General features: G+C 42.6%; 1 protein-coding gene across 1 annotated transcript; it reads right to left on the bottom strand.

Moving 5' to 3' along the window:
• Positions 1–71: 71 nt before the first annotated feature.
• On the bottom strand, positions 72–7884 carry LOC311188707 (transthyretin). The gene is made up of 4 exons (XM_084260194.1): positions 7759–7884; positions 6826–6965; positions 2125–2260; positions 72–357 (listed from the first exon to the last, which is right to left on the bottom strand). The coding sequence occupies exons 1-4, from the start codon at positions 7825–7827 to the stop codon at positions 250–252; spliced, it is 453 nt and encodes a 150-aa protein (XP_084116320.1). The 5' UTR covers positions 7828–7884; the 3' UTR covers positions 72–249.
• Positions 7885–19153: the final 11269 nt, after the last annotated feature.

Raw genomic sequence — 19153 nt, forward strand, 5'->3', positions numbered from 1 at the left:
ATGTCCTTTGCACTGCAGTGCAAATCACGACACCTTACAACACAATAAAACTTCATCAATGGAATCAAAAATGTTTTAAAGTAACATTTTATTGACTTGTCTGAAGTTTGCCAGCTTACAAAATGGAAAAAAAAACCCAAAACAACTAATGTAGCAAAAAGTTATGCATTAGCAGTAAGAAAAACCTTCCTCCTAAAAGCCTATGATAGTTCTAGCAGAGGAGGGTGTTTGTGTAGTGACGGTACATGTTTATTCCTGGGGATCACTGACAACAGCAGTGGTTGAGTAAGAGAAAGGACTGAGGAGAGCAGCAATGGTATAATGGCGGTGACCGGAATCGTTAGCAGTGAACACCACCTGGAAAAGAGAAAGAAAAAGAGTACGTTCGAAACCACCTGTTTAAGAATTCGGAAGCACACTCCCCATTTCCTCTGCAGAATACTCTGCTGGTTCTGTCCAGGCAGTGATTTTACCTTCCTGGAGGGTCATGCACCCCGTTGCTTTGTGATGCTTGCTGGAAACTGAGAAATCGGTGAGGTTTGGACCAAGGTCTGCAGAGCCTGGGCTGCAGTGACGTTAGGTGGAGATACGTACGCCTGAGGCAGGCAAACTAAGTTTGTGATGTGGAGTGGGAGGATGGGGTATATCTCAGATGACCAATAAGACAGACAGAGGGCTGAAATCCCATCTTAAATACAACTCTGTGTGAGGTGTCCAAGCAAGGTAGGCAATTGGAAACCAAAGCTGCTTTCAGTACCAAGTACCCTACACCTGGTTTTGGTGCAGCTGGTGATGGGTTGGTTCTTGCACAAAGAACGAATGCCTAGGATTGCTAGAACAAGGAGAGACCCTTGTCCAAAGGTAATATACATTTTCTGCTCTCCAAATCAGTCCCTGCAACTTGGGACATCCAGTTCCCAGGAAGGTGCCGTCATTTGGGCTAAACTCCCATTTTCTCTGGCTGTCTTCAGCCTAATGTTTTATCTATTTTCTGAACCATTACATATTTTCTACAAGAGGACTAGAGAGTTCCCTTCTATGTCTGGGTCCTGCCAAAATCTAAGCTGCTGGGACGTGAGGACTGTAAACTTCACTTAGCTGGTACACAGTCACTGAACTCTGCCCACTTCCCAGGCTAATTTGCTGACATCGGAGCTATTACATCAAAGGAAAGTTTCTTCACCAGCCTGTTTTACACACCTCTTGAGGTGAAGCCCTTCCATAGGCCCCAGTGACTTTCAGACATGGAAATGGTTAGGGAGTATATTCGAAGATTGTTTATTGACTTAAAGGCCCAAGCCGCACCTCAGACTCGTATGGACTTGGGCCTCAGTCATTTGTTTAGTCTTCCACAGAGATTCATAGATTGTGGTCTAAAATGTTCTACAACATAACCTGCAGCCATTCCAGAGCAGTTAACTTGGGGAAACTTAATGACAGATTAATGTTGAAGATGTGTATAGCTAGTAGATCTTAGAGCACGTGATAAGTCAGTGTAGGGCTAAAAGCAAAGGGAGGCACAAGACATGGTTATGTTGCTGGCCTGCTTATGAAATTTGAGTATTAATGAGTATTGATGACACAGACAACTCTTCCCACTATGGTTATTTCATTATATTCTGATGTGTTTGTTGTTTTTTGGTTTTGTTTCTATTGCATATCTCAGTACTGAGCAATAATGAAAAAAAAAGCTTATTGGAAAGAATCCTTCATAGATTTTTCAGGTGACTCATATGAGGAAAATCCCTCTGATTAAAGAAGAGCTCATTTCCTATAAAAGGGGAGGTTTCAAATCCCTATATTTCTTCAGTTATTATAAAAGCAGTATTTTTTTTCTTGTTTTTTTTTTTTTTTTTTTTAAAGGCTGCAGGCTTTTGATTAATGTAGCTTTTTTTGAACAAAGGTTGGTTCCTACTGGTCCAGACTGGTGTGGGCACAGCTCTGCTTCAGAATTGCTGTGCCAGTAGTTGCAGGGAAGCTGCCTTAGCTGGCCATATACTGCTTTTATTTACACAATTTACTGAATTGTTTTACCAAATTAAGTATTCAAGAACCGTGTTTGTTCTTTCCAGCTGTTGCCACTACAGAGTATAGAGATTATTAGGTATGTTTCCAAATACTTACATCAGCATATTCGTGGAATGGGGAAAGGCCCAGTCCCTTCCAGTAAGAGCTGGTGTCAAACTCAACCCTGTATAGTCCTTCTACAAACTGTTCTTCTGTCGTGAGCTCATGGATCTCCCCATACTCTGTGGTTTTCCTGTAACGGTAAAATAACTACATAAATGCTTCATACTGTGGTTTAGATGCTAAACAGAAAGAGTCGATGCTGAATATTAAATAACAGAGGTGCTGAACAGTCAGATTCCTGAGGGAATAGTTTCTAGTTATCTGAGAGAATTCCCTCCTCCTGCACTTCCATGTTGCAGAACATACCCCTGCTGCTAATTCATCCCTATACATCACAAGTCAAAGCTGGCTGGCTTTTTTTTTTTTTTTGCCATGTCTGTTTCTACAGCAGGGATTATAGTTAAGGCCCCTCTTTTAATACCACGTTCAACTTGAACCAAGTGCCCTCTGCAACCAGATTGTTAGTGGCTTAGGAAAAGGATCGTCACGATGAAAGGCAAGATGCCAAGTCTCAAATTATAATTAGAAGAGTGATTTTAGTGGAAAATTATTTTGTTCTCTAGTTACTATTGCTGAGGGTACAGGTTTTACCTCCATCCATTGATACATGTTTATGTGACCATGAGTGCCAGTGTCTAGGAACAGCAATTTAGCATCACAAGTTTTTATTAATTTTAATTACAATGCCTTGGGGGCATTTAATTACAATACCGGGGTCTCTTCCACTGGGCACCATATAAATGAGCAATAGGAATTCTCAGCTCAGAGAGGTTACGTACTCAGCACGTAACGCAAAAACTGTGAGTGATGTCCAGAAGCTAGAAGGAAATACAGATGGCACTGCACCTTACTTGTTTGAAAAGGAGCAAGATCTGCATGACAGATCTTTAAATATTTATGTGCTTAGCTCCTAAACCCCATTTATCTCTTTTCCTTCCTTTTACTTTATTTCTGATTTTTAAAAAAAATTTATTAGTGCTGAAAAATATTTATTTGATACTTATAGCATTTCATAACCACATAATGTACTTGAAGGAAAAAATTAAGAAGGCCTTGACTTGAAGAACTAGTGGAACTTTCCCAATTTATAGCAAGGAGTGGTTGTCTGGGCAGAAAACAGAAAAAATTGGGGGGGAAACAAGGCGGGGGGAGAAAGTGGTGACATGCTGCATATCAATCACCTCTACTATTGCAGCTTTTCTTTCCCAGTTGCTGCATCCTCCATCTTTGTTTAATGGTGGTGAATGCAAGAAGTCGGAATGACAGAACTTTTGCTTGAATTAAGAAGTAACAGGACTTTCAACTTTAGCACTTTGAAGACTGACAGAAGTCTTACTGCTCCAGCACAGGTGAAATTAACTATATGCAAGATAGACCAAACCCTCAGGGAATCTAAGATGTGTTTGAAAGATTGCTCACAGGCAATTTGTGAAGTGTACATATCTGTTTTGGTGTAATTGGGACTTCCTGTCTGTATCTATACTGCCTTAATAACAGGCAGTAGGCAAAAGGGCAAGTGACTCATTGGTGAGTGTCCTTGAAACCGTGAAGCAGAATTGCTGAGATCCTGCAGAACTGTCCAAAGTGCAAGCTGGCAGTTCATGTGCATCTCCTTGTAAGTTGGGTGGTCTGGACACAAACCAGTTACAAGGAAAAATGGTGTCTGCCTCAAAATCTTTTTTGGGGTAAACAAGTTTCAGCTTCTGAAAAGTGTGGACACAGCTTGAACTGTGCCAACCCAGAGTTGCAGGTGTTGACCATCCAGAAAGGTTGGGAAACTGGAAGCAAGAGTTCACTTGAGGACTCTCACCCACTACCAGGAGTTAATGGGGCTTTCTTAATTTTAGTTATTAAGCAGTAGCCATTCAGTGTCAAGCGGTCCCACTAGCAGTCCCACTAGCAATCCCTTCAGTATTACTGCTGCATTGACAGTGTGCAGTTCAGAGCCTGGGTGGGATTAGCACGAGGCAGAGGGTGCCCTGCATTCACCCCTGGTAGCAAAGTGCTGCAAGGGATTCTTTCTGAAACAGCAACTGCACATCTCTCTGAGTGGGCGAATAAATATAGTATGGTTGCTTATTGTTAGTAGGATGTGGACTGCCAGCATCTGCCATAAGAAGGACAGTTAATTAAATAAAACCTGTGCTTTTCCAGAAAAGAAAATTTGCAAAGCACTGTTTAAGGTCCTATGGCTCCAGCCTAGACTGCAGTCCTCATCCTCTTTTTCACTGTCTGGACCTTAGTTGTGTACTGTGACCAGGTTAAGTTTATACTGTCTGTGCAGTGGCACTTATGAACTCTTGGAGCACATACTGCACTGAGATAAGCGCTGCCCTCAGATGCAGACTGCAGAGGAAATAGCTTAGGAATGTGAATTATTATTTTGGGGTTAGAGAAAAAGGAGGGTAGGGGGAATGTCTTAAAATATGCTGCAGTCTTCACTTATTTACTTCTTTACAGTCTACATCATGAGAAATATGTTTGGTGAATCCTACTCTAGAACTATGAGATAAGACCTAGATTTCCAAAAGCATTTGAGGAGGGGGAAGGTAAAAGCTAGTCATGGGAGGAGCTCATATAGAACCCAAATCACATGTTTCCCAGGTCTCCGTGCCCTAAAGCCTTCCTCAAAACTCATTTCAGCTCGAGTTATCTCTTCTTGCCTATTTTGGGCTAGACTAATTTTGAAATAAGCCTCTTTATTAAGTCAGACATTGCTATGTTAATTTCCTCCCTGACCTTTAAATACTATTGCTCCAAATTCACCAGTTGCTAGATGCATTTGCTTAATTCTCTAAATTGTATTGGCAAAGTAAAAACAAAAAGGTGAAAAAAGTACCATCTATAAACATTTGTACAAAATCTAACTTTTACATCTGCATCTGCTGGGTAATGTAACTTTAAAATATTGTTAACCTGGCAGGAGTAGTTATAGGTTGTGTTCCTCGAACATATTCAGATTTTGTTCTGGTGTAACATAGAGAAACTCTTGGTTTTACCAAAAGAAAACATTCACAATCACATGTGAAACCCAGTTCAACCAAGTGTCATCAGCTGAGGTCAATAGTATCTCTGAAAGCAGCTTTGGTTAAGATGCAAGTCAGTGGAAAGGTTAAAATTCACCTGCAATAAAAATTGTGCTTTAATGCTCCTCCAATACCTTCCCCCAGCAAAATACTTCTTGCTTGCATAGGGCAATTCTCCTCAATTTATATTTAAGGAGAAGTGATTTGATCTTGGGGTGTACTGACCTCATGAGCCAACACAGCTTGGTTTAGAATAACTGGGGGATTTGTCTCCTTGGGTTTCTTGAGAGCATCATTGGAAACTGAGCAAGAAAACACTGTTATGCCCAAAAAGCCAGGGCATTTAACACTGATGTTCCATTTATCTTCTTTCTCTGTATATTGTATTTTGTTTTACATGTTCAAGAGCACTTGAAACATCTGAAATAATCTGGGTTTCCTGATAATGGCAGAAATAGTCATTAAGGACAAGACATTATCTTTGTGTCTGCTTTCCTTGAAAACAATATGCCATCATTTAATGGCGTTTCTCCGTTTGTTAAAGTATGTAAATTCATTCTGAGAGTCTTTTTTTCCTAGATTAACAGGCAGCATTTGGGAGTGGAGGTGTTTTTCTCCTTCAGTCTCCTAACCATTCTTGTTCTTTTTCAGTGGGGAAAAATATTTTTGTTTGAGTTTTATGAAAGCTTTCAGATGGAGAGAAAGGTACCTCTCTCCATGCAGTCTTCTCCCCTCTGTGACTTTCTTTTTGTGCTTTGCCTTTTTTTTTCTTTTTTTTTTTTTTTCCTGCAATTTCTCTGTAAATCTTACTGTAAAAATCCTAGTAAGAGACAGTTGGATGCTCTGGTGACACCTGTCCATGCTCTTGCTTGTCATCCTCTGCTTGAATATCCTGCTGTTACTAGAGATTTCTCTTGATTTATTTAAAAATCTGACTCAGTGAGTTGTTACAATGAAACTTAAGTGCCTGAATACCTCACCTATTGAATTCTGCATTCCCCTGGTACCCATAGTTTTCCCACAGACCGAAGATAACTGCCTGCCCATCAGTGATGTTCTGAGGATGCTTTTGTAACTATTCAGCTGTCATTCTAGCAAAAGCCATGCAGGTAGATAGAAATGACCACAAATAGATGCTGAGACTGTGCTTCTGCGTTGTGTTACAGCAGGACTCCCTTGAGCTTTCTGGTTAAGGAGTTTCTTCCAACCAGCACATTTGTTACACAGGAGAAGACAACTAATGCACTTATTTGCACGTGTACAGACAAAGCTTACAGAGAGGATTTTGTGTATGACTGCTGCAAATACAGCTCTCTATCCATTGCATGTGAAGATAGTGGGTTAGTCTGGATTACCTACAAAATTCTGGTAAATAGGCTTTGAATTGTTCTTAATGGCAAGGAAAGATAGTACTGAAGCTAGGAAAAAAAATATTAAACCTATTCCCTTACAAAGATAAAATGAACATCTCAACATATTTTTGCAATTAACATGTATTTCAGTCAGAGATAATTTCTACTTGGATCTGATGGATTTTAGACAAAAAATTGCAAGCTGTTAGCAATGACACTGAGCTGGAAAAATACTGGATCAGAGCACCATTCCCTTTATTTCTCAATTGTTTTCCTGAGGCACCTTGAGAATGACTCCGTAAGACCACATAACTTACCCAGTAGCAAAGTCCTGCCAGCTTCCATCTGCAGCCTTTTTAAAGACTTTAACAGCTACGTTTGCTGCAGGGCTCCCTCTGACTGCATCCAGCACTTTCACCATGAGAGGGCATTTGGAATCAACAGAGCCATGGGAGACCTTGGGGAGAAGAGAAGAAAGAGGTCATACAGGAGGTGTTCACCAGCCCTGCAAAAACCTTCTTTCAGAGAAAAAAACGGGTTCTTATTGCAGAATTAACCTTGACTTAAAAGCAAGTTCTTTGCCAAATGGTATCCAAAGATAGCTCACAAACCTCCGTTTCTTAAAGCAGAGCATCTTCATGCTTTATGCTGATAACTTCATTACACACCCAAACACTTTGCTTAATAAGTATTTAGAGCTCCATATGGCCCTGGGAAAATGTTATGAAGTATGTCTTTGTAATGAGGTCACAAATAAGCAAATAGTAAATTATTATAAGTGCAGGCAAGCTATGTTAGCACAGGAGACCAACAAAGAAATACCTTTGGCATCCCTAGGGTTGAAAGAAAATTTGTTTCTTAAGCTTCGTTACACTACAAGTAGTTCTTAGTCATGCTTCAGAAATAGTTTTTGAGCGCTTTAGAGAAGCACTTGTTTGGTGAAGAAGGTAAAGCTACCTCTATATTCAAGATAGGGGATGTGAGTCACAAACTAACAGAAACAGGCAGAAATAAAAGGTCACACCCCCTAGGTCCCTATCCCTTTCATGATGTCCTGAAATAGATGAATAAATAGCCAAAAAGAAGAAGGAAGAAGCTTTAAGAATTCTGAAGAAGTGACTTAGATGGCAGTAAAACAACACTCCAGCCAAGCCTAGTTGTTACAGAATTCCACGGATGAGGAAGATGCTAGTGATCTAGAAAATCTAGATAATCGGTCTTGTAATGATTGAATTCGAAGAGAGACTCACCAGTGGTGCAGCTTCAGAGGAAAATACCAGTCCAGCTAAGAAAACAAAGAACACAGAGTGAAAGGCCATCCTGTTTGCTGTTAGTGAGCCTTGGTGCCAACAGCTAGGAGCTGAGGGGATTTGGGATTTTATAGCCAATCCTACAACAAAACAGGCTGCTTATTGGGTGCCCATATGACTCCAAATCTGCTGATTCTGATTATTTGCTTAGTAAACAGTCCAATCCTAGAGTCAGTTCATGAATAGCACTGCCATTGCAGTCAATGGAAGGACTGCAGGATCACTAGAGCAAAGAGAATAAGTAACGGACACAAACATGACCCTTGCCTGGGGAGATTAGACTCGTAGAAAGCCCTCCACAAAATAATGCAAATGACCTTTGTTTGCCCAGAAATCCAACCAGTTCTAGGAGATCTTCTTTACCTTGCCCTCAGGTTGTGCACGATAATGCCCTGATGATTTCTCTGTGCCCGCTCCATCTTTCTTCTCAATGTGTTCAGGATTTCGGAAGACCGGTTTCCACATACAGGTGTGGGCTCAGTATATGGGTGATGGAGTTCATTCATGGTCTGGGTTGATGAGTGCTAAGGGTCCATGCTGGGAGACAGATTCCCAAGCAGTTCTTCTGCTTGTTGGAAAGGAGCAATGTTTCTTTCTGAAAGTTAATTTAGATAGGATCTGACAACATTTGCCTCTCACCAGAAGTTCCTAAGGATTCATCTTGCCTAATTTTCAGGTAGACATTGAGCTTTCCTCGTAGTCATTGGGAAGAAATGCAGAGAGATCTGTCCCCTTGGGAAGCTAAAGGTCTCAGAAAAGTTAAATGAGTCTTGCTCCTTGTACCCCAGAAGGAGCCAAGGCAACTGGCATAGACTAGTAGTTTATGTTAACATCTGGCAAATGTTCTAGTTTCCAAACTCATATTATGCTGGAAATGTTATTGCTATACTCTGAAACATACATTTAGGTAAGAGGTTTTTCAGAGGTGAACTCAGTCCCCACCTAGTTTGGGAGAAGATGTCAATGGGGGGAATAGACATGCTCTAGTTGGGTTTCTCCAGCTGCATGACAAAAAAGTTGTCTGTACTGTACCTTGTGCTAGTCGAGAGACAAACAAACAGCCCTGTTTGCTGTTTCCTTCTCCCCATGTCCTAAACAGCTCTGAGTCTACACTTCTGTTCTCAGGAGCTGGCACACTTATTTTTTACTGATTTCACAGTATTCCAACAAAAAGCAATCTTGCCTCTTAACTTGAATAGGATTATGATGAAGGTCAGAATGAAGTCCGTCATGGATGGTATTCTCCAGTGGCTTTCATGCCTTCAGGCTGCTTTGTGCAGTTGTTTTTTTTTTTAAGGCAAAGTTGGATTTTGTGGAAGAAAATAAATAAAAAAAAATCTATATTACAGTAATCTCCTGAACTGGGATCAAAGTGCCCTTTGTGCTTACAGCAAAGCAGGCTGATATGCAGGAAGCATTCTACCCTCGCTTTGCATGCATGGGAAAGTCAATGCAAGGTGCCCAGCGGTAACAAACTGTCCTGCAATCTAATGCCTGGGGGTTGTATTCAGGTCTTGGAGAGGTAAATACTGCTCTTAGATAAATATATTGTAAATAATTATAGATAAGTAATATTTCTCTGAAGCAGAAAGTATGTCAGGAGGAAGAGAAATTATCTGTATTCTAGTGTGAGTAGACCATGCAGTCATTTCTATCAGGTGTTTTGCAAGGAAATAATGGCAAGGAACTAATGACATTGTCACCTGCCTGCACGTGAAATTGCTCTCCTGTGGGAGAATGACTTCAAAAATAATTAATTTTCCTGGGTTTTCCTGCAAGGTGACAATTTCTGAGGAGTCAGGTCTACAGGGACAGTAAATTTCAACTGTCCATATTATCTATTTACTTTCCTCTTTTATAACAGCTGTTTTTTAAAGTGAACAAGGAGCATGGAAAGTTCTAACCCAAGACATTATTTTTTTTTCTTGTCCTTCATTTACTGTTTTATTCAACTCTTGCCTTCCCACATATAGCCTATACAGGGATCCCTGGATGATTAGCAGGGATGCCATTCTGAAGAGAAATTAGATTTTGTGTGTTTGTGAATCTCCTTGTGCACATTTTGCAGATCACTTGTTATTTCTCTGATCTGGAAAGCTGTGAAGAGTCTAAAATTTATACAGAACTCTACTCACAGTATCACAGAACATTAGGAGTTGGAAGGGACCTCAAAAGACCATCTAGTCCAACTTCCCCTGCCAGAGCAGTGTCACCTAGACTAAATCGCACGTGAACCTGATTTAGAATTGCTATAGCCTGGTGAAGCCATGCTAGGTAGATCCTCCTTCCATTGTCAGCCTCAGTCTAATAGCACAATAGGGTAATGCTTCCTGTAAAATGTATGGGAGGGTTCAGGAATTTGGAACAGTTGGCTGAGAGGGCTGATTCTCCCTTGGTGGAGAATCAAAACGTGTGATTGTAGGAGGGCAAAGGAGAAAGGAGATGGATAACTAACCACTGAGCACCCAACAAGTGCTGATTGTTGTCTGTCTATTGTTGTTAAACCTTTTCTGTGCAACTGGAGCCTGAAGCTTATAGACTGAATAATTTAACCCAGATAAAAAAATACAGGAATGTGGAATGGCAGTGGGGCTGAGCACTGAGGAGTAGGTAGGACTGGGAAACTCCAGTCCTTCTGAAGGACCAGGAAACAGGGTCTCTCTCCCAGAGACCGCTAGCTGGACACATGCTGTAAAGAAAGTGGTACAATACAGAGCCTCAGCACAGAGCAATGGCATAAAAGCCCTCAGAAAGGAGTAAACAGAGTCACTGAAAACTCCTCAGAAAGAGATATGTGGAAGAAACAGAAAGGTTACATAGCTAATGCAGAGATAGCATAAGGCTGTTTGGGGGCAAGGGGACACACAAAACCCAGATGAAGGGGGCATCACCCAGCGTACAAGGTGATTAAGGAGATGGAGAAGTGAGTGGCCAAGAGTCCCTGGTGTGCACAGTAACCTCAGCATTGTGGAAGCCAAGAAGTATGAGACCCCCAGTTGTGGAAAAATTTAGATAATCCTTAAATATGTAAATGCTTTAAGGCTTATCTGAATTCCAAATCAGTTGAAGTTTATCTCTGAAGAATTAGAATTAATTACTATTTTTAATGAAAGCATGTTCCCTGCTTGGAAGTGTTCAGGTCAAGAACAAACGTGTCCTGCTAATACACTTGTTTATGTCAAGGATTTTTCCAACTGTGCTACAGCATTTTTCTCTTTCCTTCATGTAGTCTTGAACATTTATGCTTTTTCTACGTAGATAAGTTCCTTAGTCTCTACTCCATTCCCTTCTGTTTCATTTTATTTAGAAAGCCAACTGCAAAATGCTCAGACAGGCTGAGATGTCTGACTTTCACCATAAAACCCTGTAACCTAGCCTCATAACATTGGAGTGAAAGGGGTTGATGGATGGTAAGCTATTCAGTAGGCTGGATAGATTTCCCTGCCACTTCCCAAAGAATTAATTGATTCCTGAGCTCTGAAAAATTCCTTTGTGTAGTATAGAGACCTGAATATGACACCTTCTTTCTCTTTTCAGGGATAGCATTTCACTAGGATTTGTAGGAAAAGTCACGAGATTCACCTCTGAGAGTTTACCTGAATTTTCTGAACTAGAATCAAGAACTCTTGGAGTTTTTATTCCAGGTATCTGCCAGCTGCTTGGCTGTGGCAGAGCTCTGGCACATCAGCAAGTGCTCAGTACAGTACCTTGCTAAGCCAGTGAGAGATTTGTTGTTGATTTCATTACTTGCTAATTATGTAACATTTTCCCCTCTCTGCAAAGCTGTGGATAATACTTTTCTAATTAAAGAATGTGCTCCAGGAGGTTCATGTTTGATCTTGAATTTCAATTTGTAAATAACTGCATTCAAAACTAGTGGCATTTCAGGTGTGCTCAGGTTTGCCAGCCTGCTGCCCGTTTGGATTTTCTATGTGGAGTTCACCTCTGGTTGGATCATTCAGAATATGACCATTCTTGTATTGCTTTGTTCACAGGTTATTCACTGGCTATTTTAGTGGGAAATAAGGAAACACTACTGGTCTTAAACAGAAAAGTAAGAAAATCATCCTTACCCTGTATGCTACCAATACTTAAAGAGGTCTTACATGAAAGCTGGAGAGGGCCTGTTCATCAGAGACCATAATGTTAGGGGTAATGGCTTAAAAACTGAAAGAGGGTAGGTTTAGATTAAATGTTAGGAAGAAATTCTTCCCTGTGAGGGTGGTGAGGCACTGGCACAGGTTGCCCAGAGAAGCTGTGGCTGCTCCTCCCTGGCAATGCCTCAAGGCCAGGTTGGATGGGGCTTTGGGCAACCTGGTCTAGTGGAGGGTGTCCCTGTCCATGGCAGCAGGGGGTTGGAACTAGATGGGCTTTGAGGTCACTTCCAACTAGTCTGTGATTCTATGAAGTGCAGTTAGTTTGAAAATGTGGAAGTGTGAACTGCTACCAAACAATTTAGAAGGCAGATGAGTTGGGTTGAGCTTCAGGTACAAAATCACATGTTTTGATCATTTCAAGGTGATGTCCAAGGACCATTCTGGGTCACAGCACAAAGTTAAAAAAAAAAAAAAAAAAAAAAAAAAAGAGAGAGAGAGAGATCCAAACAGATGATGGTAGCCTTGGGGCATTTGTTATGTATGAATTCACCCGGCACCTGCTCATCTCAGCAGGCTTTTCCTCTGAAGTGTTTAAACCCCAAGGTCACCGGGCACTGATCACTACAAGGCACCACTTCATTAGCTACCCCTATAGACCCTGTGATCCGTCTGAAACAAACTTTTGTTCTTCAGCTTTAATATGCATTCAAGTCTACACACTAATCCATCAGTCTAGACAAGTGTTTGCAAATAAAATCCCAAATCAGTTTAGGCACAGAGCTACCTGAATACCCCTTGTGCCAGCCCTGATGCCTTAACCTTTCCTATTGCTGAAAGATGCTTAGAACTTGCCATGAGATCAATGCTTTTGAAGATGAATTTCTTTCTTTAGTAAAATGATGAGATGGTTCAGGTTATAAATGGTTTTGTCCCTTTCTTACTGTAAAAGGTACACAGTAAATCTAAAATATGATGGAGGTATTTCTGATAGCAGAAGACATTGACAAAGGCCACCATTTTCACAAGGGCTTGGCTTGGCCCTTGTGGGAGAGTGTGACGATTCTTAAGGGACTCGCCATAAATTCTCAATTGATTCTGAGTGACTGCAGATGTCAAACAAATGATGAGATCAGACACAAGAGAAATCTTCCCCTAGCTATTACAGCCATGGAAAAGATTCTGTAGAGTTAAAGTATAACCTTTACTTGGTTTATGTATGTATTTGCTAAAGGTCCGATGTCAGCTATTGCAGCTCTGCACTTTGCTCAGCATCTCGCTCTTTAAGATTGTAAAATGCTGAGTCTAAGGCACTTCATTCTGGTGCCTGATACCAATAGGTGTGTGGAAATGCCTGTTTTTCCAGCATGCAGGGCCACCCTGGCAGCTTCTTCAAATTTGCACAGGGCTGAATTAGCAAATTAGGTTAATGGATAATCATCCTATAATGCCATTTAAATTACCCAATTCTTTCTTTAGTGGAGATCAGTATATGGGCATCCAGCTGCAGCTTGGATGTGACCTGTCCTTGGAGAGCCCGTGAGTGTCTCTACGCTCTGCCATGTGTCCTGGGCTGCCCAGCCCTGATATCCCTCCTGCCCCACCTCTGAATAAGATCCCATCTGCCCAGGATTAAAATCCACTGGGCATGCCATTGAGCAGGAAGCTACCACGCTGCAGTGACAGTCACACAGCTATGGCTTTATTTTTATGAACTGAACCAGTGCCTGCATCCTGACAAAAGCTCCGAGGAAATGCTGTGCTCATCATTTTAGCTCATAAACAGTGGTCCTGTATCTACCACGGGCTCCACTGAACATTTGCATCAACTTCCAAGTACATTTACCTGTGCCAGTGCTCTGGCACAAACAAACATATGCTGCCTGAAAATGGATCCGAGAGGAAACAACCTTGTATATTTTGAGGGACAGAAAGAAAAAGGTATCACAAAAGGGCAGGAACAGGGCAGATTATGACCCTCACATACAATACAGTAATAAGACCTCAATTTCCTTTTTGTTTGTTTGTTTTGCTTTCCCTCAACTTTTAAGAACAAGAACAAAGCGCACTACAACGTTTCAAAGAGAAAAGCAGTTGAAGAAGCCACAGCTTCTCTGGGCAGCCTGTACAACCACCCACACAGGGTGGTGATTCCTGACATTTAATCTAAATCTGCCCTTCTTCAGTTTAAACCCATTATCCCTGGCCCTATTACTACACTCCCTGATAAAGTGTCCCTCTCCATCTATCCTGTAGGCTTATTGAGGTACTGGAAGGCTGCCATAAGATCTCCTCTGAGCCTTCTTTTCTCCAGGCTGAACAAGCCCAACTCTCTCAGCCTGTCTTAATAGGAGAGGTGCTCCAGCCCTCTGATCATCTTTGTGGCCCTTCTCTGAATTCATTCCAATAGGTCCATATGCTTGCTCTGATGAGGACCCAGAGCTGGATGCAGCACTCCAGGTGGGGTCTCACCAGAGCAGGGCGAGGGACAGAATCCCCTCCCTCGACCTGCTGGCCACAGATCTTTTGATGCAGCCCAGGATACAATTGGCTTTCTGGGCTGCAAGTGCACATTGTTGGCTTGTGTTGAGCTTCTCATCCACCAACACCCACAAGTTCTTCTCCTCAGGGCTGCTCTCAATCCATTCTCTGCCCAGACTATAGTTCTGTTTGGAATTGCCTTAACTCATGTGCAGGACCTTGCCCTTATCCTTGTAGAAATTAATGCAGTTTGAATGGTCCCACCTCACAAGCCTGTCAATATCCCCCTGAATACCATCCTTCCCTCCAGTGTGTCTACCACACCCCACAACTTGATGTTAGTGGCAAACTTGCTGAAGCTGCATGTGATGCCACTGTCTGTGTCACTGATGAAGATGTTGAGTGGCACTGGTCCCGATACTGATCCCTCAGGAATGCTACTCATCACTTGTGTCAACTTGGACATTGAGCCATTGACCACAACTCACTGAGTGTGACCATCCAGTCAATTCCATATCCACTGAGTGGCCCATCTGTCAACTCCATGTCTCTCCAAATTAGACATAAGGATGTTGCGTGGGACAGTGCAAAATGCTTGGCAGATGTACAAGTAGATGACATCAGTTGCCCTTCCCTTATCCACCAATGCTGTAACCCCATCATAGAAGGCTATCAAATTTGGTCAGTATGATTTGCCCTCAGTGAAGCCATGTTGGCTGTCACCAATCACCTTATTTCCCATGTGCCTGAGCACTGTTTCCAGTAGGATCTGCTCCATAATCTTGCCAGGCACAGAGGTGAGTCTCACTGTCCTGTACTTCCCTGGGTCTTCCTTTTTTTCCCCTCTTAAAAATGGGGGTTATATCTCCCCTTTTCCAGTCAGTGGGAACGTGACTGGATTGCCATGACTTCTCAGAAATGCTGGAGAGTGGCCTAGCAACTTCATCCACCAGTTCCCTCAGGACCCACAGACATATCTTACCAGGTCCCATGGGCTTCTGCACCTGCAGGTTCCTTACATATATGTAAATACAGATTGCTGCTTTAAATGGATGAATGAAGGCAGCATGTGTATACTTTTTCCTGATGAAGCCTCTGTGGTTATTACCCCCTTTGCCTGCTGCCAGCCAAGCTGGGAGACTGAATTCTCATCATGTAACAGGTACATGCTCAGGTTTATAGAGTGCAAGCTTGTGAATAGTTCAGTGCAACACTTGCTGAGGGTAAAAATAGCAGTTTCATTTCTCACTATCTCTGAACAAGGTTCAGAACACCTCTGGTAGCACAAAAATAAAATATATATTAGCTAAGGCTGTTCTAGTTTATAATCACAGCTATTATACAGTCTGCTTTTTGCAGTTGGGGGTGCACATTTTATCCCTGCTCTGTGTCTGTATATGTTCTTCCTGGGGAACATATAGCTTCTTCTTTGTCTGCATAGCATATGAGAAGCTGTTCAGTCATAGGACTGGTCGGAACTTCTTCTACATCCAGGGATGCTTTATCAGTAACAACTGTGAAGCAGAGGCAAACTCAGGCAGACCAGCAGCCACCTTATTCAGCAGAACCTCTATGTGTCATGTGTTGTACAGGGGATGAAAGAGGAGTTGGCTTACAGCAGCCTGTCAGATCTCTGCTATATTTAGGAAACAAGATGTATACAAGTCAGAGACATAGGAAGTTTGAGTTCCTGCCACCAACGGCTTGTTTTACACACCTGACCTCCACATAGTGGTTTTAAACATTGTGTGAGTAAAACACTGTGCAAGTGGAGTGATCCACAGCACAGGATGAGCATGGAGCTATTTGGGAATTATTCCCACTGTCATGGGATGTGGACACATAACACGTTGCTCACAGCAATTCCAATCAGTAGCAGAGCTGTCCAAAGGATCCCTTCACGCTGGATGTTGGTCCACTGAATGCTCTATACCGACACCTAACTTCAATATAAGCCCACGGATCTTTCATATTCAGTCAATAGTCTAAACCTTGCTTGGATCTAAAAATCTGTAAATTCTGTAATGCATATTATGCTGTAGAATATACCACTAAAACACACCTAGCTTGTGTTTGACACTTTGGGGCGTTTTTCCTCCAGGGGTTGAGTTTAGGCTTTTCAAATCTCTGAGGGATTTAGTGTTGCTTGACTAAAGCAACCCAAGAAAACCTGGAGTCCTTATAGTTTGAACTGTGACTGTCGTACTGGCCCTTCTAGCAGCAGTTCCCAGTCCAGAGCTCATGAACCACTCCTGCTCCTTGTCACCCCAGTGTTTGTGCACAGCTGATCCTGCCCAGCACTGTCTGCCAAGTAATACCCCCCTTGTTCATAGGGCAGTGTTACGGCCCCTTCACCACTCCGCAGCACCCCACCCCTTCCTGAAATCGCGTCACAGCCCAGTATATTGGAGCCACTGGAAACCAGCTTAGGGAAATATGTACTGGTAAACTAAATTCGTTTAATCCCCTTCATCTCTGTGATTTTGCCCTCTAAGCGTGTTTCAAAGGAATTTTAATCCCCTTTCATGCAGGCCAGAAAAGGCACCGAGGCTAACAGCTTGCCTGCACCTAGCGGAATAGTCACCACGCTTTATGTTCACACACTGCCTTCACTCTGAAGTGTGGCCACGTAGAAGTGTCCTTAGGACCACCTGGGTCCCTCAAAATGCTTTGAAATGTCCAATCAAAATCTTTATCTACCCTTGCTAATTAGCATTATCCCCCAGCAGAGGACAAAAGATTTATGCCTTCTGGATTATTTTCTTTATTCTGCTTTCCCTCATGCAATTTAAAAGATTCCCTCTATCCTCAGTATTAGATGTCTCTACACCATCGGCTGCTGCTTTGTACAGATGATTTCCCCTGAGCTTGACATTGTCAGCTGCTGGGCTCCTGGTGACAGGGAAAAGGTAAATTTTAGCTTTTTCTTTAACGATGATTCTTGGCAAGTAGGCGCTTTCGTCTTTGAAAAAGGATGAAAGAAGTGTAGCCTGAAATGGGCAAACCCAGCAAATAACTCCAGCCCACGACTGTTATCTGGGGAATATTTGACTGTAGACAGAATTGTGGATCTTTTATTAGTATCAGCTTAATGAGTCTATTGAAGTTTCTCCGCAAAGTACAAAAAGTCACATAAAAAGAGGAACACACAGTAATTTGGCTCCTTCTTTGTACCATTATGTGAAGAAGGCTGTAAATAGCAGGAAAAGCGTGTAATTGCTAGTCAAATGTCTTTCTGCTGAGCAATTTGTGGTTTGGGTTTTTTTTTTTTTCTTTCTTTTTTAACCCAGGGTTGGCATACATGTGCCCTGGTGGCTAAGAGAGCCAATGGGATCCTGGGGTGCATCAGGAGGACTGTAGCCAGCAGGTCAAAGGAGGTGATCTTCCCCCTCTACTCTGCCCTGGTCAGGCCCCACCTGGAGTATTGTGTCCAGTTCTGGGTTCCCTGGTATAAAAAGGACAGGGATCTCCTGGAGAGAGTCCAAAGAAGGGCTACAAATATGATTAAGGGCCTGGAGCATCTCCCCTATGAGGAAAGGCTGAGTAAGTTGGGACTGTTCAGCTTTGAGAAGACTAAGGGGGGACCTAATTAAAGTTTATAATTATTTGAAACAGGGGATGCAGGGGGAATCAGCCAGCCCCTTTTCAGTGGTCTGTGGGGACAGGACAAGGGGCAATGGCTGCAAGTTGGAGCACAGGAAGTTACGCACCAACATGCGGAAGAACTTTTTCACAGTGAGGGTGACAGAGCCCTGGGACAGGCTGCCCAGGGGGGTTGTGGAGTCTCCATCGCTGGAGATATTCAAGACCCGCCTGGACGCCTACCTGAGTGATATGTCCTAGGGAGCTGCTTTGGCAGGGGGGTTGGACCTGATGATCTCTGGAGTTCCCTTCCAACCCCTATAGTTCTGTGATTCTGTGATTCTATGATACAGAGGTTGGGAAAAACTCAGTGTCTGAGAGCAATAAGCTACACACATGGCCTGTGAGACCTTCCCTGTCTCTCTGCTGGCCACATACACACATCTGGAGTGTGGATAATGGGTTTATTTCTTGCAGAGGTCCATGAGTACTTTAGGAACATCTACCAACACAGGTGTAATTACTTTGAGAAACCACCCCCTGGGCTCTTTCGAAAGCCAGAACTCCTCTGGCTGTTCCTTTCATTCAACAACCCAAAAAAGCAGAGGAGAGGTAGTGGAACTCTCTTTCTGTCCTTCCCATTTGCCTGTCAGATCCTTTCCTAGGGCAGAGTGCCTGTGCCCGTGGCAGGACACCCAGAAATCCTGGAGCTCTGCAACCCCCTTGGCCAGACTTATGCCACCATGGTTCATTTGGCCTGGGAATAAAAATCTCCAGCAACCTGGAGCACAGTTGTGTCGTGTTAGTGACCCTGCTACAGGGTTCGTGGGTCTGGCATAGGAGAGTCTTGGCTGCTCAGTTTCAGAGCAAAACAGCACTGTAAAAATGATTAAAAAAAAAAAAAAAGAAAAGCCATGTCCTTGGCTGAAGATAAACAAACCTGGCAAAGTAAAGTTAATCCTTTTAAAATGTAAATATTAAATTAAACTTTCATTTTAACAGCACCCTTGGGTCTGTTGCCCTTTGGCTGGAACACCTTCCCTCTCTCCTCTGCTGCTGGGTAGCACCACTGGGATGGGAGCCCATCCCTTCTGCAGTACAGGGAACACATTGCTCAAGGTGGGAAGAAGCTGTTGTCACTGGAGTCTTGTCCTCCAGGATCATGACACATGCAAAGA

The sequence above is a fragment of the Gallinula chloropus genome (assembly GCF_964237585.1).
Source record: "Gallinula chloropus genome assembly, chromosome: 2".
Taxonomy (NCBI): Eukaryota; Metazoa; Chordata; class Aves; order Gruiformes; family Rallidae; genus Gallinula; species Gallinula chloropus.

Bases quoted from the DNA above. Each gene is read 5' to 3' on its own strand.
- LOC311188707 (XM_084260194.1), bottom strand. From the start codon at position 7,827: ATGGCCTTTCACTCTGTGTTCTTTGTTTTCTTAGCTGGACTGGTATTT. The intron at 2,261-6,825 runs GTAAGTTATGTG...TTACCGTTACAG, and splicing joins TGGCAGGACTTTGCTACTGG to GAAAACCACAGAGTATGGGG. The intron at 358-2,124 runs GTAAGTATTTGG...TCTCTTTTCCAG, and splicing joins CATTCCACGAATATGCTGAT to GTGGTGTTCACTGCTAACGA.